This window comes from Pristis pectinata, chromosome 16, assembly GCF_009764475.1.
Source record: "Pristis pectinata isolate sPriPec2 chromosome 16, sPriPec2.1.pri, whole genome shotgun sequence".
NCBI lineage: Eukaryota > Metazoa > Chordata > Chondrichthyes > Rhinopristiformes > Pristidae > Pristis > Pristis pectinata.
This window is the reverse complement of record NC_067420.1, coordinates 28,329,078-28,352,641: the sequence shown is the minus strand read 5'-3', so window position 1 is coordinate 28,352,641 and position 23,564 is coordinate 28,329,078. Positions and strand designations below refer to the sequence as shown.

Here is a 23,564-nt window from a genome sequence, read left to right as displayed (position 1 = left end):
TTACTTCTTTTAACAGCCTGGGATGTATTTCATCCATTTTGCATTTGGTCAGTTATTGACTTTCCTACAGCAAATTACTAAATGAAAGCAAATGAATTCACCAGCCATATCAGATAAAACAAAATCTATAAATTATACTAGCAATAAAAGCCCTTTTTTGGAGAATGGATATATTTGGATTATCCAATATGGCAGTAATTTTTTTTTAAATTCTTGGAATATGAGAAATGCAGCCACACTACAGTCATTATCAATGTTTAATTGCTCGACAAAGTGATGAGCCATTTCCTTGAGCCATGGTACTCCCATGATAAGGGAGCTTACATAATGACATTAGGTCGAAACTCCTTGATTTCATGAAAAAACAATTATATATGTTCCATGTGTGATGATCTGTGACTAAGAACTGCATGTATTCTCAAGAATTACTGCTTTGTTTTCTCCTGGTGGTAGAGGTTCAGAAGACAAATATACAGTCAATGCAAACCTGGTGAGTTACTATACAAAAGATCATGTAGATTTTACAAACTCCAGGAACTGTGTACCATTGATGAAGAGGGTGAACACTAAGTCAGTACTAAATGACAGGAGCTCTCCTTAATAATACTGAACTTCTTACCTACATCCATCCAGCTATGAGTGGTGACCATTTCATTACACTTCTGATCTGAGATTTTCAGATGTTGGAGAGGGTTTGAGGGGTTCAAGGTATAAAGTGTTTGTCACTATTTTCAATCCATGTTCTTGTCTTGTAGCGAAGTTTTGATACAGCTGGGCCAGACCAGCCCTTGTGCATTGGTGACTCCAATTGTTAAAGATGGCTGATTTAGTTAAAGTGACTGATTCACTGCTAAAGTATTTTTTTGAAATGTCCTAACAGCAGGTTAGGCACTGTGCTACAGGTTTAAATGCTGATTATATATCCTCTGAGGTATAGTTTTCAAGTAGTGAAGCTTGTGGAAATGACTAACCTGAAAGCTTTTAATATGCATTCCTCTATGCACTATTGTTAAGAATCAAATGACCCTTTTGGAATAAATGGGATTAACACCCACCACCTAAAAAATAATTCCCAGGTAAGCATATTCAACATTCAAATGCACAATTCAGCAATGATGAAATAAGCTCCAGAGAGAAGTGATTCTCTCTAAACAGGTTTATAGTTCATGACATAATAAAATAGGGCACTGAGAAACAATTAGCTCGATGTGAATGTGGTGTTTTGCAATATGTTAGAATATGCCGAGTTGTTTTGCTTGTATTAGGCTATTCAGTATGATGTGCATAATCAGGATTAATTTTAAGTTAGAGACATAGTATGATCAACATCAATAACCACTTTGTATAAAATTATTTAATAAGATAATAATACACTGCTAAGGAAACTATTGTAAACAGCCTATCCAATTGTAAGAACTTGAAGGATATGAACTTAGACCACAAGATAATGTTAAAATGTAAGACAATGGTATGAATGATCAAAAACTGCTCATAATGCTATTCTATATGCCTGTTCCTACATTACAGATACATGCACTTAAGGCTTTCAAGCTAATAATACTTTTAAATGGTATTTTCAGTTCAGGGAAGGAAGCAGCTTTGTTGTACACATGAATAAAGACATCCTAAGTGTACACTTCTTTCCTACCATAATTATAAGTGCTTGGCAGAGAAATGGTCATTAAAGTAAATCAAAGAACATTGATAAGAGTGAGAGAAAGCAGAAACTAAATTATGTGTACATTTTTCTGTATGACGGCAGCCAAAATGAATGGACATCTGGATTTGTGCTGTGATGGTAGTGAGTGTGCTCATTCTAGAGCCTTAAACTTAACTCAAGACCTTAAGTCTCATTAGCTATAGGTGTCTCTCAGTACCCTCGCTTTAGGGAGATTTTACTGTGTCAACCTATAGTTCAAAGACTAATTTACTTAACTACTTTAGTCTTTTTTCTGAAGGGGTTTAGCTGTCAATAATCACTATTTTCGGCAGTGGGTCCCTCCACCCAACCAGGGAGGAGATACTGTACCTCTAGCTAACAAAACAGATTAAACACAGTTATTTTATTCAAATGGAGCACATTTATTCAAGGAGAAAATTCCAATTGAGATTATAATTCTACAAGGGATTTCCAACACAAGTATAATTCTTACAAACTGGGAAAACATACCAATGAGTTGCAAACGACTAAATCGTCCATCACAAAAAGAAGGCTCTGGGAAGAGATCCTTCTCAGATTGAGGCTGAGGAGTGAACTCTATGTCTTCATCTCAGTGACTCCTCCCTACCCTCACTGCCTTCTAATACTCATTTTTTTTTGTTTTTGCCAGTCATCTAGTGATGACCTCATCTGCATGTGATGTTTTCATAACTGCTTTAATCCTGTCAGGTGGCTGGAGCCTTTTATTAGGTTAACATAGACAATGCCATTTCTTCTGACTAGGCTGCAGTCTCTGTTTAAGTCAACAAAAGGCCTCCTGAGCCTGGACAGTATTGTTTCTCAAGAGGATGGGTAAATAGTACTAGTTAAAGATTAACAATAAATCTCCTTTTCCATCTCCATCTCAGGAGATTCCTTATCCACTGACGCCCACAGCTACCTCGCCCACCCTGTCTCTTGCAAGGACGTGATGCCTTTTCCTCAATTTCTCTACCTCCGCTGCATCTGCTCCCATGATGAGGCTTTCCACTCCAGGACATCCGAGATGTCCAACTTCTTTTCTAACTGGGGCTTCCCCCCGACTGTGGTTGAGAGAGCTTGCACCCATATCTCTGCCATTTCCCACACCTCTGCTCTCACCCCCACCCCTCCCAGACCCAGCAGGGATAGGATCCCCCTTGTCCTCACATTGCATCCTACCAGCCTACATATCCAACACGTCATTCTCTGCCACTTCTGCCATCTCCAACAGGACTCCACTACCAAGCACATCTTCCCCTCCCCACCCCTTTCTGCCTTTCGCAGGGACCGCGCTCTCTGCGATTCCCTAGTTCACTCCACTCCCCCACCCACCCCGCTCCCACCCCGGGAACCTTCCACTGCCCCCACCATAGGTGCAACACCTGCCCCTACACCACCTCCGTCACCTCCACCCAGGGACCAAAACAATCCTTTCAGGTGAGACAGAGATTCACCTACACCTCCCTTAATATCATCTACTACATTTGGTGCTCCAACTGTGACCTCCTCTACATTGGTGAGACAAAACACAGACTAAGTGACCATTTCGCAGAACACCTACGCTCTGTCCATAACCGCAATCTGCATTTCCCCATTGCCAGTCACTTCAACTCCCCCTCCCACACTATCATAGATATGTCAGTCCTCGGCCTCCTCCACTGCCAGAATTCCAAGTGCAAACTGGAGGAACATCACCTCATTTTCCGTCTTGGAAACTTGCAGCCTAATGGCATGAACATTGAATTCTCCCACCTTAAGTAATCCCCTCACCCCTTCCCCACACATGCCCCCAACCATGCTTCTTTTCTTTCCTTTCTTAGCCTCTCTCTCTTATCTACCCTTCCCTTTTTTTTCCTCTCTCCTTACCTTCAACCCATCCCCTGGTGGATCTGCTCTTCCCTCCTCCCCTGCACCTGCCTATTTCTATCTCTTACCTGCATCTACCTATCACCACCTTGTGCCCACCCCGCCTCTCCTCTTGTCCACCTTTCACTGCTCTGCTTTTCCCTCCTATATATTGGGCTTCTCCTTTTCTTATGTTCAGTCCTGAAGAAGGATCCTGACCTGAAACATTGACCACCTGCTTTTCTCCATGGATGCTGCCTGGCCTGCTGAGTTCCTCCAGCATCAGAGTGTTTTTCATCTAGATTCCAGCATCTGCCGTCCTTCGTTTTTCTACCAATACCTCAGGTATCGGCTGACCAACGGGGTCCTTTTCTTTTCAGAAATGTAAAGATTCTGGACTTTGGCTTGGGAACAGCTTTTGTAATGTTAATATTCTTACAGATCACAACTGTCAATTTTATACCACCTGCTCTGAAATGGTACCTACTTTATCTGTGGCCATCCAGCCAACCCCTGGTTGCCAGAAGGGTGGCAAGGCTCTTGTTACCTAAATTTTCTGATACTATATTTTATAATGGTGTGTGTGTATATACATATATATATATACACACACACCATTCTGATACACTCCCACAAGTTCTCGAGCGCAATAAGAGAGGAATGAGTCAAGTGGAGGAACTCTTTGCAATTGCAATCCCTATGTATGGTACAGGGAAGGTGATAATAAAGTTGCAGAGTTAGGCCAGGTTGCTGGAAGGGGTAGCAAGTGCCACTGCTGAAGCTTTGAGTGAAATCAATACTGAAATGGTAGCTTTGAGGATTGTAGCACTGCAAAACCGAATGGCTTTAGATTTTATCCTGGCAGGAAAGGGGGGAACATGTGCACTTATGGGAAATGACAATTGTACCTATATTCCTGACAAATCAGAAAACATTACCAACTTGGCAACTCTTATCAGAAAGTTAGTAATGGATGTCCATCAGCCAGAAACTAAGTCTCTGTGGTACTGGGTAACCTCCTGGATGGGTTCGATTGGGATTTCCATCATACAGGGGATAATTTCCATTGTGCTTATTATTGTCAGAATTTTCTTGTGTTTTCAGCTGTTTAGATGCTGCTGTATGCAAATGGGTCATGCCAAGGTGCCAATGCGTGGTCTGTGACCTTTGTTGTAAAGCTGTAAGCAACAGTGTAATCAAGGGGTGGATCATGGCAAGATGAAACAAGATAGTGATTTCCCTTTTGCAATAGCTAAATAGTGGCCGAATATATCAACAAAATGGCTGACTTAAGTTTCATTTTAGGCTCTGGTTACACAGGTAGGCCTGTCTGAGAGATTTATTGGAAATTATGTAGTGGCTTCCAGTAAATTGCATATTGGTGGTCTTGCCTTATATGGAGTAGTTATTCACTTGTAGGGGAGATAAGGGAGACCCTGAACAGAATAATAATGTCTTTTCAAGGGATGTTTAGGAGCTTCTCCATGGGCTAGATCATGACCAGTGCCTGGCAACCTTGATACCCCTTCACGTCGCGAAGTGTTGGAGATCCCCGGATGCCAAAGACTGAATGCTTAAGAATACACAAGCAGTGCTTTTTATTGTTAATTGCTGATAAGTATTATCATGCGATCTTGAGCTTAATTTATTAGTGTAGAATCAAATAAACAAGTCTGATTTTTTGCTCTTTTAGTTGAGTTAGACTAGGTTTGTAGCTGTAGTTACAAAAGGTAAATTAGATCTGTAGCTAAGGATTAACCAAAATTACTTGAGTTACTAATTTCTTTGTTCTTTTAGTTAATAGCTGAATAAAGTTACTTAATCAAACTATTTGTGTAGTTGAGTCTTTCATTGCCGATTCGGTCGCTCGAGAGGAATCAAAAGAAACCTGAGCTCTGTTTTGAGACAACTGGTTGCTCAGAGACAACAGATGCACACTTAAAAAACCTAACTTTCTGCAGATGCTGGAAATCTGAAATAGAAAAAGAAAATGCTAGAAATATTCAGCAGGTCAAGAGAGAAAAATATCATTAATGTTTCAGCATTATAAAAGAACGTTAAACCAGTTTCTGTCCTGAGGAGTATTTCCAGCAACTTCTGCTTTTATTTACTTAAAATGTGACCAGTGAGAAAACTATCCAACAGCACAGGAGCAAATACTGGAGACTGTCTGACACCTGCAGAGACATGTTTGGAATTTAAATTTACCAGCTTTTAGAATGGCACTTGGAGAGCTTTTAAAGTTATGCGACAGATGTGTGCTGCTAATAAACCAATACCAATACCAATAAATCCAGACATCAATAAGCAGTTACTTGGCAGGATGGGGGCACATGTATGGCACTGACAACCCGATAGAAGATTGAGTATGCTGAAGATATACGTCATGTACTTGATAGATACAGAGCACACCACAGTTCAGTATTCTCAGAATTGTGAAGTAGAGAGGTTTGGATGTTCAGGGGAACAAAGCAGAGAGCAATGGGCCTCTTCAGAAAATTCCAAGGAGTAGCTGGAACAGAATGAGTCCAGTGCACCAGCAGCAATGCACACTGCTGGCAGGGATCCCTCATTATCACATATACCAGTCCACCCAGCTGATGATAACATGCAAATATGCTCGCCCATCCCAGCTATTTAACACAAAACAGTCCTGCAAAAAAACAAGCACCCGTTTCATAGTCCCACACTGATCAATGTCAATTCATATCTTCCCACACACAAGTGAGACAGCCACTTTGGCACCTTGCACCAAAAACATGCCAGACAAAAACTGGCAAAGAGAAACTAAGTTCATGTCTCTTATATATGAAAAGGCAATATATCAACATGCCCATCCTGGTATTTCAAAACTTTGCAACCATCATTGACTTCAGCAGCATTAGAGGCAATTTGATCTGATTCCTGCTCTGACAGCTGAAATGTTCTTGGCTGATTTGCTTTTTATACTGAAGTTCTTATGGGTTCCACCTTGAACTACTCCAGCTGCAACTATACAGAGAATAACTCAGCAAGCAGGAAACATGTAGCATGTTGGGGTAGCCTGCCAGCAAGATAGTGCAGTAGTTAATGCTCCTACCTCACAGCTCAGGGTTCAATCTAGACCTCAGATGCTGCCTATGTGGAGTTTGCACACGCTATCCTTGACTGCATGTGTTTCCTAAAAGGGATGCTTGAAATCCCTTTGGGAGATTAAATACAGATTAAATGATTAAGGTAAGAATGCATTGTGATCAGTATGCTTATGAATAAAATTCACATATTGCTGATATTAAATCAAGTGAATGCTGAGTACCATCTGGATATCTTATATTTAATTCACTTCATAGGTAGCTGCAAGGAGCACTGCCTTTCACCAACTCTGATGGCCAGGCACACCAATGTTGGGCCACCTCTGGTCCTTTGACTCTCCCTGGTATTGTGTATTCTCTTCTACTGGGGCAAAAGAGAGTCAATCGAGACAGTATTGGTAATATATTTGCATATGCAGAAGGGATGGATACAGAGCATTTGCTTTTCATCAAGATAAAATAGCGCAAGGTTGAATACAGATATGAATAAGTGCTAGTGGTGATGGACTTCTGAGATTGTGAAGCATAAGCAGAGCAAAATGGGTTTACCTAAAAGGTAAATTGGTGAGGGTATCATTGTGAGCGATATGCTTGGGTAGGTGGAGTGAGTGATCAGCACATCAGGATCTGAGTGAGTGTGTTGCTATACTTACCTTTTCCCCCCACTTTGACTATTAAGTCATTTAAGTCAACAGTTGAATACTCCTGCCATTGAAGCACAAGCAATGACTAACCATGACTTCTTTGTTTTACTGGCAGTCTCCAATCAGTTGGGGAAGGGACTTTTCTTGCTGCAAGCCCAAGCAGCACATTCAGCGTAGATTCACAAGGGTCCACTCTGCCAATTCCTTGTTGTGTTCCCAATTCCAAATTCCACCAAATTGCATTTTTGCCATTCCTTTAAACACCAAGCTTGAAATTGATGCATACGGGCTGTTTTCACTCCACATTGTTCGGATTGATCAGAAAAACTAGAAATTACACAGTAATCCAGTAGGCAGGGTAAAAGTACACAGACATCACTGCTACACTTAGATCCAGATTTCCTGCACACAACCACTCCAACAACATCTCTTCTCCTCACCTATGTGGAAATATAAAATTCAGCTCATAATATTTCATGATGTTTTATTATGTTATTATTGACCTTGTGACATTGTACTCATTGTCCTTTCAGTGACAATAGTTATAGTGAACCTTTCAGTTCACTTACATTTCCTATCCTACACAAGAAACAGAAATTTTACTGAATATCTATACACCGACATATGTCAAGTGCAATTTTCCCACACCCACTGTAATTTGAAGGGAATGGTCAATTTGACATTAACACACCAAATTATTATTTTTTGAAGTGACTTCAACTGAATATTTTTCATTCTAATAAGCTGACCATTTTGGGAAGTCAGCATGAGTTTTCATGTTTACTATACTTGCATAATTTTCTATTTGCATATTCATATTCATAGAACCATAGAAAACTACAGCACAGAAAACAGACCATTCAGCCCTTCTAGTCTGTGCCGAAACATTATTCTGCTAGTCCCATTTACCTGCCGCCAGCCCATACCCCTCCAGACCTCTCTCGTCCATGTATCTATCCAATTTACTCTTAAAAGTTAAGAGTGAGCCCGCATTTACCACATAAGATGGCAGCCCATTCCACACTCCCACCACTCTTTGAGTGAAGAAGTTCCCTCTAACATTCCCCCTAAACCTTTCCCCTTTCACCCTAAAGCCATGTCCTCTCGTACTTATTTCTCCTAATCTAGGTGGAAAGAGCCTACTTGCATTAACCCTGTCTATGCCCCTCATCATTTTATAAACCTCTATCATATCTCCGCTCATTCTTCTCCACTCCAAGGAATAAAGCCCTAAAATACTCAATCTTTCCTTATAACTCAACTCCTGAAGACCCAGCAACATTCTTGTAAATCTCCTCTGCACTCTTTCAATCTTACTGACATCCTTCCTGTAGTTCGGCGACCAGAACTGCACACAATATTCTAAATTTGGTCTCACCGATAACTTATACAACCTCACCAAAAACATTCCAACTCCTATACTCAATACTTTGATTTATAAATGCCAGGATGCCAAAAGCCTTTTTTACAACCCCGTCTACCTGTGACTCTACTTTCAAGGAATTATGTATCTGAACTCCCAGATCCCTTTGTTCCTCCGCACTCCTCAGTGCCCTACCATTTACTGTGTATGTCCTCCCTTGATTTGTCCTTCCAAAATGCAACACCTCACACTTGTCTGCATTAAATTCCATCTGCCATTTTCTGGACCATTTTTCCATTTGGTTCAGATCCCTCTGCAAGCTTTGAAAGCCTTCCTCACTGTCCACTACACCTCCAATCTTAGTGTTATCCGCAAACTTACTAATCCAATTTACCACATTATCGTCTAACAAACAACAATGGCCCCAGCACAGATCCCTGAGGCACACCACTAGTCACAGGCCACCAATCTGAGAAACAACCATCCACAACCACCCTCTGTTTTCTCCCACTCAGCCAATTTCGAATCCAGTTTACAACCTTTCCATGGATACCCATTGACTGAACCTTCTGAACTAATCTCCCATGTGGGACCTTGTCAAAGGCCTTACTAAAGTCCATGTAGACAACATCCACAGCCTTACCTTCATCTACTTTCTTAGTGACCTCCTCAAAAAACTCCATAAGATTCGTTAAACACGATCTACCACGCACAAAGCCATGCTGACTATCCTTAATCAACCCTTGGCTGTCCGAATACTTATATGTCCTATCTCTCAGAACACCTTCCAATAATTTACCCACTACTGATGTCAGGCTCACTGGCCTGTAATTACCTGGTTTACTCTTCGAGACTTTCTTAAACAATGGAACAACATGAGCTATCCTCCAGTCCTCTGGCACTGCACCCGTGGCTAAGGACATTTTAAGTATATCTGCCAGGGCCCCTGCAATTTCTACACTAGTCTCTCTCAAGGTCCAAGGAAATATCTTGTCAGGCCCTGGGGATTTATCTACCTTTATTCGCTGTAAAACATCAAGTACCTCCTTTTTAATCTCCATATGTTCCATGACACTAGTGCTTGTTTCCCTTCCTTCCATATCCACGATGCCAGTTTCCTGAGTAAATACTGATGCAAAAAAACTGTTTAAGACCTCCCCCATCTCCTGAGGCTCCACGCATATACGACCACTCTGATCTTCTAGGGGACCAATTCTGTCTCTTACTATCCTTTTGCTTTTAATATACCTGTAGAAACCCTTTGAGTTTACCTTCACATTATCTGCCAAAGCAGCCTCATGTCTTCTTTTTGCCTTCCTGATTTCCTTTTTTAGTATTTTCTTACATTTCCTATACTCTTCAAGTACCTCATCTGTTCCTAGTTGCCTATACCTGCTATACACCTCTCTCTTTTTCTTAACCAGCTCACCAATATCCCTTGAAAACCAAGGTTCTCTATGCTTGTTACCTTTGCCTTTAATCCTGACAGCAACATACAAACTCTGCACTCTCAAAATTTCGTCTTTGAAGGCTTTCCATTTACTGAGCACATCCTTGCCAGAAAATAACTTATCCCAATCCACCCTACCTAGATCCTTTCTCATTTCCACAAAATTGGCCTTTCTCCAATTTAGAACCTCCACTCGAGGACCAGACCTATCCTTATCCATAATTATCTTGAAACTAATTGCATTATGGTCGCTGGACCCAAAATGCTCACCTACACATACTTCTGTCACCTGACCTGCCTGGTTCCCTAATAGGAGATCAAGTATTGCATTCTCTCTTGTTGGTACCCCTATATATTGATTTAGAAAACTTTCCTGAACACATTTGACAAATTCCAAGCCATCCAACCCTTTCACAGTGTGGGAGTCCCAGTCAATATGTGGAAAGTTAAAATCCCCTACTATTACAACTTTCTGTTTCTTACATCGGTCTGCTATCTCCCTACAGATTTGTTCCTCCAATTCTCTCTGACTATTGGGCAGTCTATAATACAAACCTATTAGTGTGGCCACACCTTTCCTGTTCCTCAGCTCCACCCATAAGGCCTCTGTAGACGAGCCCTCCGGGCTGTCCTGTCTACGCACAGCTGTGATCTGTTCCCTGACCAGTAATGCCACTCCTCCCCCTTTCATCCCTCCCCCTCTATCATGTCGGAAACAACGGAAGCCCGGAACATTAAGCTGCCAGTCCTGCCCCTCCTGCAACCATGTCTCACTAATAGCAATAACATCGTAATCCCACGTGCCAATCCACGCCCTAAACTCATCCGCCTTACCTACGATACTCCTTGCATTGAAATAGATGCACCTGAGAACATTATTATCATGTACAAACCTTCGATTTCTGTCCATACCTGCAGACCTCTCACAATCATTTTCCTCCTCACTTTCTTCTCTAACACTCTGGTTCCCCTCCCCCTGCGAATCTAGCTTAAACCCACTGGAGCAGCACTAGCAAACCTACCCGCAAGTATGTTAGTCCCCTTCCAGTTCAGGTGGACTAAATTTTTGTTGATAATCTTGCACCAGAAACCATTGGATCAAATGGTTTTTTGCTGCTCAGTAGTAGATAACTAAACCACATCATCTATTCATGAGTATTCCCAAATGAAAATTAAGTCTTTCTTTAGGTACCAGACAACATAAAAGGTTAAAAAATTGTTAACCCATACGGCACTGCTACCTTAGAACTTCATGCAGTTCCTGTTTATCAAGTATAATAAGGGTAAAATGCTAGATTAAATGAAAATCTGGATTTTGGAGAGCTTTTGTATTTTCAGAAAGCATATCTGAAATACATATGGGAATCCATATGAAATCCAAAGTGCCTGTTTCCATACTGTATCTGTCTATGATTCTATGACTCAAGAGCTCAGAAATATGTTGATGCTATCCTTACTAATCTCCAGTGCTGTTAGTATTGCAAACATTGGACTATGTTAATATTGACCCATTGATATTAAAAAGTGTCTTTACAAAAAAAAGTCCCAAGATAGGCAAACTTTTCCATAACTAAAATTGCATTATTTAGTGTTATAGATCAAGCACTGGAAAACTTATTGGCATTCCACAAGAAAATTCAGTGTCCTTTTTATGGCTGGAAGTACCTCTCAAACTTTATTCTGCAGTCAGAGCAAAGTGGTTTCATCCATATTGCAAAAGCAACTTATTGAGTCGGAAAACCAGACCGAACAAAGTGCAAAAAAAACTCTTCCTTAGCATATTTTCCCTTATCCAGTCTACTTTCAAATTCAAATTACCAGTTATAAACATTGTTGAATAAATATCTTGCTACTTTATCTAGAAATGTTATTATCCATTTCTATTTCATTGTTCAGTGATGTACAATATACAGAGATAATCCATCTGCTGTAATGAACTCCTTGTGATGTTTCAAGTCCAATCAGATATTCTGCTTGAATCTCTTTTCTATTTAAATCATTGTACTCGAGTGTTATCCCTTTCTCTTTTCTTCTTTTCTGTCACTCCTGGAATTTACATACTCAGATATACATAATCACTAATCTGTCTCAACTACAATTACATTTCTGTTAAAATGCCATGATTTTCTGTTTTAAACAGCACCTCCAGTTTCCAATTTGTTTCTTTTACTCTGAACATTAAATATATTTTAGCTTAGATTTTCTTGGTTCTGTAAATACTCACTTTATGCAATTCCACACTGATTTCGTTCTTTTAAACCATCTTGTTAAATGATCTGTTTCAACTTTTGACTAATTCTTGATCAATAGTTTACTTTTCTTAAGAAATATCGAGCCCTCCCTCACTTTACCCTTTCGATAGCCTTTTCAAAACCTTTCCCCATCTTGCAAGGATGTTGGTCCCAGTTCTGTTCAGGTGTGCGCTACTTTATTAGTGCAAATGCAACATATCGCAACAAATAAACTCATTATAACTTCCAGATTAAAGATGAGAGCTTCAAATATGAACAATGCTATAGCTAATCAAAACACATTGGCCGAGAAATTCTGTGGTGCTCTTCTATGCATTTGGGACATGATTATGTCCATTCCTCTGATAACAATGTGCCACTGCCCCTCTTTGAAAATTCCATTGGGCACCAGTAATTAAGTTTCACCCTTGCAACAATGCTATTTCTGCATCAGACGCACAACAATTAATGTAATTATCCATGTAACAGTCCTCTATATAAAAACTGCAGAGAAATTAATTTACACTATCTCAGGAGCACCCACCTTTGGGCATTCTTCACTGTATTCTGAGTTGGGACTCCAAGTGCCATTACTATCTTTTGTTCTGTACAACCCATTTGCCAACCTATCCTGAACTCCACAACCTCACAATCAATCTCCACCTGCCCACACAACAGCCAATATCCAGCTAGGCATCAGCCCCCTCTCCCACTACTGGAGCCCAATCAGGTTCCTGACTGACTATTTTCACTCCCATCTCAGCCTTCAACAATCTCCTGGATCCAGCCCAGTTCTGGCCCATAGATTGAATTTAAGAATGCACAACAATTTCCAAGTCATTATTTGAATATTTGTCATAAACACCCAGCTCTTTTTCCATGTTTACTAATAGGTAATTCTCCACTTCCTAACAAATATTACAAATAATCACGTTCAAGATTAAACTAAGAAAATAAGTAATAAATTGTCAAGTGCATTTTGCTTTGTTTATTATGATTTTGGAAAACACCTGCTGTAATTGCTGGAAATATTTGGGAAATGTACAGTCTAAGGAACCTCACCTCTTCACATGATCCTTGGCATCTCAATTTACCCTTTGGCCTCCCATCAGCACGTTTCCTTCTTATCTTGCTTTCACTAGATATAATCTCCATGTCAGAATCTGTGAAAGGTAAAACAATATACTTAAAACAAAAGGAAATGAATTAAAACTTGAGTCACAAGGTTGATCCCTCTGAAATACAGTGGAATTGCTGTATGCCTAGAAATTGAACGATGGTACTGACACTTTTGCTAATGCCTTTCCATCTTTTTGTACCTGCTTTGTAATATGGATGTGCAACATTAATGGGATGACCCCAAGACAGACTCCTAAATTTATACTTTGACCTTATGCAACTCAAAAGTAGCTGAGCTTCAGGAAATTCACTCATATATTCAGAATTGCTGAACTTTATCTAAAGAAGACAAACAAATTATTGAAAAGGATTCATTAGCTTTAAGAGATGTTCTTCCTCACTTAATAATGATGATATTTTTCAAGTCAGGATTGACAGAAAAAGCCAGAACAGTCTTTCCTCCTCCAACACTGTTTTAAACCACATAATTATGATTTTGATGCTACCGAACACTGAGGTAAAATGTGTACATTAATTAGTCAATAATCAGAAAGTGATCTGTGAGATTTGCTTACGTTCTTTTGCTGAATTTCTAAAGTAGTACTCTGCTGCAGGTTCTTTCTGCTAATGGACATAGTAAATGATACAACAGCTCCTTTGCTGGAATAGAGGCTTCAAGCTAATTAAAGCACTCACCAACAATTGCTCCTCTCTCTAGCTTCACCACACATCCATTAATTACAGTCTTACTCATGAATAATGCACTTGATCAACTTCCTTTCATTCAACTACAATAATCTCTACTGTATCTCCATCATTCCAAGGCTGTGTTTTCATAAATTCTATTTTGTATCCTATCTTCTGCACATTAAATGCATCAAGCAACAACAAAACATTTTTTAATATGTAGTTAGTAATAGTAGAAACCTTGTTGAACAAATAAAAATCCCTATTGTTAAAAAAATACACAGACATTCTAATGGCATTGCAGATGCAATAATATTTATGTATGATTACTAAATGTTGGATATTAACCATCCAAGGCAAGCCATTAAGTTCATTGTATTGTTATTTAATGCTGTACAGAGAAAAGTTTCTCAGTTACGCAGACTTTTCTTTGTGATTAAAACCTCTCATTCCCAGTATCATTCAAGTACATTTTTCAAGGATTTGATATATTTCCAAGAATGGGCAGCAAATTGACTACGATATTCCAATTCTAATCCAATGAATATCTTGGACAAATTTAAATTCATTCCTTTGATTTTATGTTCAATTTCCCCATGCATATCAGCCAAATGCCCATTTCTTTTCTGCATAGCCTTCTCCATCTGCATTCTAACATTTAAAAATCAGGGTTTTACATGCCAGATATTTGTTTTTGCACTGACGTTGTAATTGTACAATTTGAAATTCATTTCTTATCATTGTCTATGCTAAGATCATGGTATTTTACACACTTTATCCTATCACCTCTTGTTACCCCTTTGATCATCATCGACTGTAGAGTCAAGTTTCAGTACAAACATGAAAACAGTAGTGGTAAAATTGCAAGATAGATTACTTTATCTGAAAGATAATTTTGATCTGAAGGCTCTTTGTGGAGAGTGGACTTTGAAATCAACTCATAAAAGAGACATCATTCTGAATCGAAGAATCATCGAAAATGATGCACAAAAGGAGGCCAACATATTCATGCCAGCCAAGAAAAAAACATCCAAGTGTAATCTCACAAGTGAATTTCTCAGTGTTTAACCTTAGGATTCAGCACATCAAGTGTTCATTCAGTTACTTTTTAAAATGTAATGAGTGCTTCTATCTTATTGACCCTTTCAGGGAGTGAGTTTCAAGCACCAGCACTCTATCAGTGAAAAAACTTCTTCTCATCTCTCCAGCCATTCCAGGAAAGCTGCAATTGTAGAGAAGAATTATAAAGATGTTGCTATAAAGATGTTCTCAGGCCTGGAATTCTTTTATCTCTGTAGAAAAGCTGGATAGGATGGGGTTGCTTCGTTTGGAACAGTGAAAACTAAAGGGGAGATTTAATTGAGGTGCATAAAATTATGGGAGGCCTAAATAAATAGGTCAGAGGTCAAACCCAGGGAGCACACTCTTAAGTAATTGTAAAAAGAATTATAGAAATGAAGTAAAATATTTTTACCCAGAGGGTGCTAGGGAATCACTCACAAATCTCATTAAATTTAACAAGCATTAAAAAAGTAAATGGATGGGTACTTGAAGAGCTGTGATCTGCAGGGCTGTGGACCAAGTGCTGGAAGGAGGGATTAGACTGGGTTTCTATTTTTTGACCAGCAATAACATAGCTTCCTTCTGCGTCATAATTTTTCTTTCATTCCAGGTCTTTTACCTAATATCTTATATTGATGTCTCTTGGCATTGATCTCTCAGCCGAGGGAAAGAGGCCCTTCTAATGCATCCCCTCATGATTTTATACACCTCCATTAAATCTCCCTTCAGCCTCTTTCCCAAAGGAAACACCTCCAGTCTAGCCACTCTTATCACTTCTCCATCCCAGGCCACAACCTTTACATAAAAAAAAAGGTCAAAGTGAACATCGGACCCTTTGAGAATGAGGCTGGGGAAATAGTTATGGGGAACAAGGAAACGGGAGAGGAGTTGAACATATATTTCACATAGTCTTTACAACAAAAGGTACTATGAATATCCCATTAATACCTATAAAAAACAGAAGGAGAATAAAGTACCATCAACATCACTACAGAATTGGTATGATGTAAACTAAAGGGGCTAGATTTTTAAGTCCTCTGAACTTAATGGTTTGAATTCCAGGATCCTAAAAAGAAATTGAAAAAGAACTAGTGGAAGTATTGGAAGTAAACTATCAAAAATGCTGAAATCCTGGAGAGGAACCAAAAGATTAGAATCTGCCAAAAAAAAAAGGATGGGAGGCAAAAGGTGAATAGCTATGGTCTAATTAGCCTAACATTTACTGTTGGGAAAATATTAGTATCAATTATTAAGGAGATAATAGCAAAACATTTGTCAAGTCACATTCTAATGAAGTAGGGTCAACATGACTTCATGAAAAGAAGTCATGTCTGACATACTTCTTAGAGTTATTTTAGGAAGTGTCAGTCAGAGTGGATAGAGGTTAACCAGAAAATGTAATATATGTGGATTTTCAAAAGATGTTCAATAATGTGCCACACAAAATAAGAGCTCATACTTTTGGAAGTAATATAGCAGTGATAGAGAATTGGCTAGCGAGCAGAAAACTGAGAGTAGGGATAAGGGGTCATTTTCATATTGGCAACCTATAACCTGTGAGGTGCCATGGCAGTAAGTATTGGGACGATAGCTGTTCACTACATACATTAATGACTGAGAGAGGAAAAGTACTACAGCCAAATTTTCAGGTGATACAAAAGGAAGAGGAAGGCATGCAGTGAGAATACAAACAGTTTACAGAGAAATATTGATAGGTTAAGTGAATGGGCAAAAAACTGGCAAATGGGTAAAATGCAAAATAGTTCACTTTGGAAGAGTGATAAAACAAATTATTAGTTAAATGGAAAAGGACTGCCAAAAGCTGCAGCACTGAGGGATATGGGAATCCTTGTACTCCCAGCATAAGAACATAAGAAATGGGAGCAGGAGTAGGCCATGCAATCCCTTGGACCTGCTCTGCCATTCATTAGTATCATGGCTGATCTTCCACATGTATGTGACATGTGTGTAAATACCACTTCAGCAAAGGTAGCTTCAATGGAGAAGAAATTTGACAGAGTTGAAGAATACACACACACATAAATATATTTAAAAAGCAATAAAACTGACTGAACTGCATCAGAAAAGCAAGATTTAGGAAAGTAAAACTGAATAAAAAGAATTGAAAAAATAAAACCTATATTCAAAATGGAAGAGGCAAGGAAAACAAACTAAATACTTCAACTACACAGTAAATCACAGACAAACTTCAAAACAGTAATCAAATTGGTAAATTTTTGGTAAATTAGTAACAAAAATACTTGGTAAATTGGTAACAAAAAAATAAAAATCTTGCTATAAAATGACTTAAAGCAATGTGAAACGCACTGGAACAAAAAGGAATAAAGTCTAATCAGAAAAGAAGAAAGTCCACTAAATGAAAATACTTAAAAAATTTAAATAAACAACAGTTAAAGTCAAAACTTTCAGGCATGATTTGGAAAGAAGCAGCCAACACCATGAATTCAAAGAAATCTTACACAAACCAAAACTGAAGCTATTACCAGTGACCTATAAAAGATCCACAGTGAAAACAAATGCAAAGGTTATGGCATTAATATTTCATCACAAAGGAATATTATTGCAGTATAAGAAATCTGCTGATGGTGGAATATAAAATAATCCATTTTTCCTTTTCTTACCTACAGTACTGTCAGTTCCACTTATATTTGGATTTGGGCTGGGGCTTTGGGAACTGGATGTTGTTGCTTGTTCCCATTGATCCAATTGGTGGGTTTCACCATTCATGATAGGCTGTACAGATAAAATCAGAATAAATATAGTCAAGATAAAAAAATATATATATAACCACCATTATTGCATTGTTTTAGTTAAATAGAGTTTATTTAGCACAAGGGACCACTTTAGGAAAAAGAAATTAGAGGTAGTTAGGAACAAGCAGTTCAACACCATCCTCAACAAGCAGTCCAACTAACTGATTACCCCATCAACCATAATAAACATTCATTTTCTCAACCATCTTCACAATATGGTTGCAATGTGTGTCAACTATAAAATGCATGCAGTTATTTGCCTCAGCCATTCTGAGAGCACTTCACAAATCTGCAACATCCACCACCAAGGACAAGGACTGCAAGCACATGGGAACATCAAAACCTGCACGTTTACCTCCAAGTCACACTCCATCACAATCTGGAAATGTATTACTGGTCCTCTGCTATCTCTGGGTTTAAATCCTAGAACCTCTTACAGTGCCTGTATCTTCACCAGAAGCACTGCAGTAGTTCAAGAAGGTGGCTCACCAGCTTCTCAAGGGCAATTAAGAGTAGGCAATCAATGTTGGCCAGAGAACTAAAGGCCAATGAGCCTTACATCCACTGAGTCCCCTGTTGTTTATCAAACATACTAACAATTTGGATGAGTGGGAAGTGAAGAAGGTTGTCAACGTTTACAACAGGATGTGGATCAACTCGGAAAATGGGCAAAGGAATGGCAGATGGAATTTAACTCAAAACAAGTGTGAGGGGATGCCTTTTGGTAAATTAAACCAGGACAGGACATTCACAGTGAATGACAGGGCTCTGGGAAGTGTTGTATAACAAAGAGACCCAAGGATATGAGTAAATAGTTTTAAATTGGCGAATTGGTTTATTATTGTCATATGTACTTAGGTACGGTGAAAAACTTTGTTTTGCATGCTATCCATACAGATCACTTCATTACAAGAGTGCATTGAGGTAGTACAAGGGAAAACAATAACAGAATGCAGAATAAAGTTACAGAGAAAGTGCAGTGAGGTAGACGATAAAGTGCAAGACCATAACAAAGTAGACTGTGAGGTTAAAAGTCCATCTTATCGTACAAGGGGACTGTTCAATAGTCTTATAACAGCGGGATAGTACTATCCTTGAGCATAGCAGTATGAGCTTTCAATCTTTTGTATCTTCTATCCGATGGGAGAGGGGAGAAGAAAGAATGTCTGGGGTGGGTGGGATCTTTGATTATGTTGGCTGCTTTACCAAGGCAGTGAGAAGTGTAGACAGAGTCTACGGAGGGAACACTGGTTGCCGTGATGTGCTGAGCTGTGTCCACAACTTTCTGCATTTTTTTTGCTGTCTTGGGCAGAGCAGTTGCAAAACCAAACAGTGATGCAATGGATAGGATGCTTTCTATGGTGCATCTATAAATATTACTGAGGGCCTGAAAGTGGCAATAGAGTTAAACAGGGTAGTGAAAAAGGCATAAGGCACACTTGCCTTCATCATTCAGGGCATTGAGCACAAGAGTTTGAACGCCACGTTGCTACTACACAAGACATTAGTGAGACCATATTTGAAGTATAGTGTGCCGTTCACGCCGCCATACTATAGGAAGGATGTTATTAAGCTAGAGAGGGTGCAGAAAAGATTCACAAGGATGTTGCCAGGACTGGAGAGCTTGAATTATAAGGATAAACTGGATAGACTGGGAATGGAGCACAGAAGGCTGAATGGTGACCTTATAGAAGTTTATAGAATCATAGAACCATATAGCACAGAAAACAGGGCATTCGACTCTTCCAGTTTGTGCCGAAACGTTATTCCACTAGTCCCACTTCCCTGCACCCAGTCCATAAACCTCCAGACCTCTCCCGTCCATATATCTATCCAATTTATTCTTAAAGCTTAAGAGTGAGCCTGCATTTACTACATCAGATGGCAGCTCATTCCACATTCCCACCACTCTCTGAGTGAAGAAGTTCCCCCTAATGTTCCCCCTAAACCTTTCCCCTTTCACCCTAAAGCCATGTCCTCTCATACTTATCTCTCCTAATCTAGGTGGAAAGAGCCTACTCGCATTAACTCTGTCTATGCCCCTCATAATTTTGTAAACCTCTATCAAATCTCCCCTCATTCTTCGACGCTCCAAGGAATAAAGTCCTAACCTGTTCAATCTTTCCCTGTAACTCAACTCCTGAAGACCCGGCAACATTCTTGTAAATCTCCTCTGCACTCTTTCAATCTTACTGATATCCTTCCTATAGTTAGGTGACCAGCACTGCACACAATACTCCAAATTTGGCCTCACCAGTGACTTATACAACCTTACCATAACATCCCAACTCCTGTACTCAATACTTTGATTTATGAATGCCAGGATGCCAAAAACCTTCTTTACAACCCTGTCTACCTGTGTCGCCACTTTCAGGGAATTATGTAACTGAACTCCCAGATCCCTTTGTTCCTCCGCACTCCCCAGTGCCCTACCATTTACTGTGTATGTCCTCCCTTGATTTGTCCTTCCAAAATGCAACACCTCACACTTGTCTGCATTAAATTCTATCTGCCATTTTCTGGCCCATTCTTCCAGTTGGTTCAGATCCCTCTGCAAGCTTTGAAATCATGACATAAATCTTCAAGATATATTTAAAATATTATCATGGAAGCTAAAGTTATGTACCCTTCCACCCTTTTATATATACAAACAAAAATATACGCTGAAGTACAGTGCATGCTTTCTATTTGAAAATTTTACTTCCTGTTGACATTTCCTATCACAGCCTTGTATTAGCTTTCTCACTATAAGTCAATAATTGATATATCAAATATTTTGATATATCAAATCATGAGGGGCATAGATAGGGTAGATAATCACAGTCTTTTTCCCAGTGTGGGAATGTCTAATACTAGAAGGCATAGGTTTAAGGTCAGAGGGGAAAGATTTAAAGGGGATCAGAGGGGAAGGTTTTCCCCACACAGATGTATTGAGTATTGGGTATTAGTTTATTATTGTCATATGTAACAAAATATAGTAAAAAGCTTTTGCTTTGTCTGCCATCCAGACGGATCATGCCATACGTAATTACATCATGGCAGTAAAAAAAAACAGAATGCAGAATATGGTGTTGCAGTTACAGAGAGAGTGGGTATACAAAATGAACTGCTGGAGGAAGTGGTAGAGGCGGGTACAATTACGAAGGTTTAGAGGGATATGGGCTGAATGCAGGCAAATGGGACTAGCTCAGTTAGGCACCTTGGGTGGCATGGATGAGTTGGGTTGAGGGCCCTGTTTCCGTGCCAGATAACTCTGTGACTCTACTGAGCAAAATACTTTGATGAAGAATACACACAAAGCGTTTTGTGCAATTTTGAGAACTGATAAAATAGTGATGTCTGCTGGTTAGAGCCTGCAACTGCATACTGACCAAAAGCACTGAACATGGGTTTTACATTATAAATGTGAACATAAGAACTTATAGTGAGAAAGCTAATACAAGGCTGTGATAGGAAATGTCAACAGGAAGTAAAATTTTCAAATAGAAAGCATGCACTGTACTTCAGCGTATATTTTTGTTTGTATATATAAAAGGGTGGAAGGGTACATAACTTTAGCTTCCATGATAATATTTTAAATATATCTTGAAGATTTATGCCATTAACCAGCTCTAGCACAAAGTCTGCAGCTCAAGTATATTATTCAGAACTAAGAAGGGGCTGTGCTTAAACAACATTTTCCTTTAAGGCCTTGCTCAAAAGTTTTCAATGGGAAAATGACCTAAATAACAAATATAGGTAATTGCAGCTAACTGAACATATGTCAGTTTGAAGTCTATACACACAAAGAGTCCAATGTGAAATAGCCCCTTTATGGTACATTACTAAATTACCAGATCAGTAATTAAAAAATCTAGCCTAACAATCTGGAGATCCCAGTTCCTTGGAAGCAGTAGAATTCTAAATCAGTTAATAATCTGGAATTGGTGGTGGGGGGGGGGGGGGGGGGGGGGATGCAGGCAGAAATCACCTACTAGTCTTAGTGATAAAAAGACCATAAAAAACTACTGGCTTGTTGTAAAAACTAATCTGATTCACTAATGTTCTTCAGTGGAATAAATCTGCTATCCTTATGTCATCTGAGCTATATGTGACTCCAGTCTCAGTTTAGAACTCAAGATAATTAACACTATCCAATAGCTGTGTGATTTGATTCTCGGCCGCCTTCAACACCCGAATGTCACCCTTGTGTTTCGGTGATCAGAAATGGATGCAGTACTCAAGAATAAAAACAAAAATGCTGGAAACATTCAGCAGGTCGGGCAGCATTTGTGGAAAGAGAAACAGAGTTGACGCTTCAGGTCCAAGACCCTTTGTCAGAAGGGTCAGAGTGTGTTTTAACTAACCTCATTACAGTTTGATAGCACTTCAGAATTGGTTTGCTTCTTTGCATTGACTTGGCAGCTAGAGTGACACCTACTTAGATTCCTAGATTTCTCAGCTACTGGAACACCCTTCATGGAGTACACTGAGCATATAAATGATGAATGAAAAGCAACTTAAAATGTTTCATAGCAATGACAAATATTGAGAGTTGTAACTGTTAATAAATTTAAGATGTAATTTTTCAGAACGTGTATAACATTTTATGAAGAAAAGTATTACAAATCCAAATATATATATTTACCTGTGGGGGGAAAAGCTGTACAGTAGAGCAGTTGTGAATTTTTTTCATTTGGCTATAGCTTCATAGCAAATTACAACAGAGAAATAGACCTGGGCCCATCAAGTATACATCAGTCTTCTTCACATAAGCCATCTATTTTAAGATCACTCTGCTACTCCTTCCTCTGTGTGGGTAATTGTGAAATTTTAAGGGCAACTTTCAAAGTCTTGATCTATAAAAGCTTCCAATATATGTGTATAAATAGTGAAGCCAATTTTCGGATTCAAACATAACCATAGATTCAGCTGTACCTGCGATACAAACTGATAGCACAGTCTAATAGCATGTGGAACAATCATGAAGGAATGGGTTATAGAAAACCAAGTGCAAGCTGATCAGATTTATTGATGATGTTCCATCTGGAAGATATGGAAGAAACAAAGTAGCCCAGAAATTATAATTTGTGATGGATGAAATATAAAAATGGGCAAAGCAATGGAAAATTCAATTTATTGCAAGTAAGTGTGAAATGCTTCACATGGAGGGAAGAAAGTAAGCTGCAATTGTACATCATGAACATGTTCAAATAGCTAAGAAACCCAGGAATCTTCATGACTATTGGTCAACCCACCCAGTCAATGCAGGAAAGCACACCAAGCCTGAACCCCTAACAAACCGTAATGAGGTCAGCCAAACCACTATTTTAAGTACCGCATCCAGTTCCGGTCACCAAGACACAAGGGAGATAGTCCAGTGCTGAAGATAGCTACTATCAAAGGTCTAAGCAAAGACTTTTCAAATCACATCATATTGGTTGCAGCATATTAGTTCAGTTTAAATTTTAAAAATCTGAAAATAAAAAAACTGGTTCAAGTAAATAATGAGAAGATTGACAGAATGCTATAAAAATCCAACAGCTTCACAAATGTCCTTTAGTGACACTTCGAGACAAGCACAAATGTCCTTGTCTTGTTTTGTCTTGTCTAGTGAAGGAATTATTCCATCTTGGTCTCACTTGTATGTAACTCTAA

At 39.1% G+C, this 23,564-nt stretch overlaps 1 protein-coding gene across 1 annotated transcript in view; it reads right to left on the bottom strand.

The window, feature by feature from the left end:
• LOC127578688 (DNA (cytosine-5)-methyltransferase 3A-like) overlaps positions 1–23,564 on the bottom strand; it is a 229,557-nt gene that overhangs the window by 104,102 nt on the left and 101,891 nt on the right. The window contains exons 2-3 of the mRNA XM_052030967.1: positions 17,796–17,907; positions 13,348–13,448 (exon numbers count right to left, since the gene is read on the bottom strand). Coding sequence (XP_051886927.1) covers positions 13,348–13,448; positions 17,796–17,901 — 207 coding nt within the window. The 5' untranslated portion in view covers positions 17,902–17,907. The remainder of the gene's footprint in view (positions 1–13,347; positions 13,449–17,795; positions 17,908–23,564) is intronic.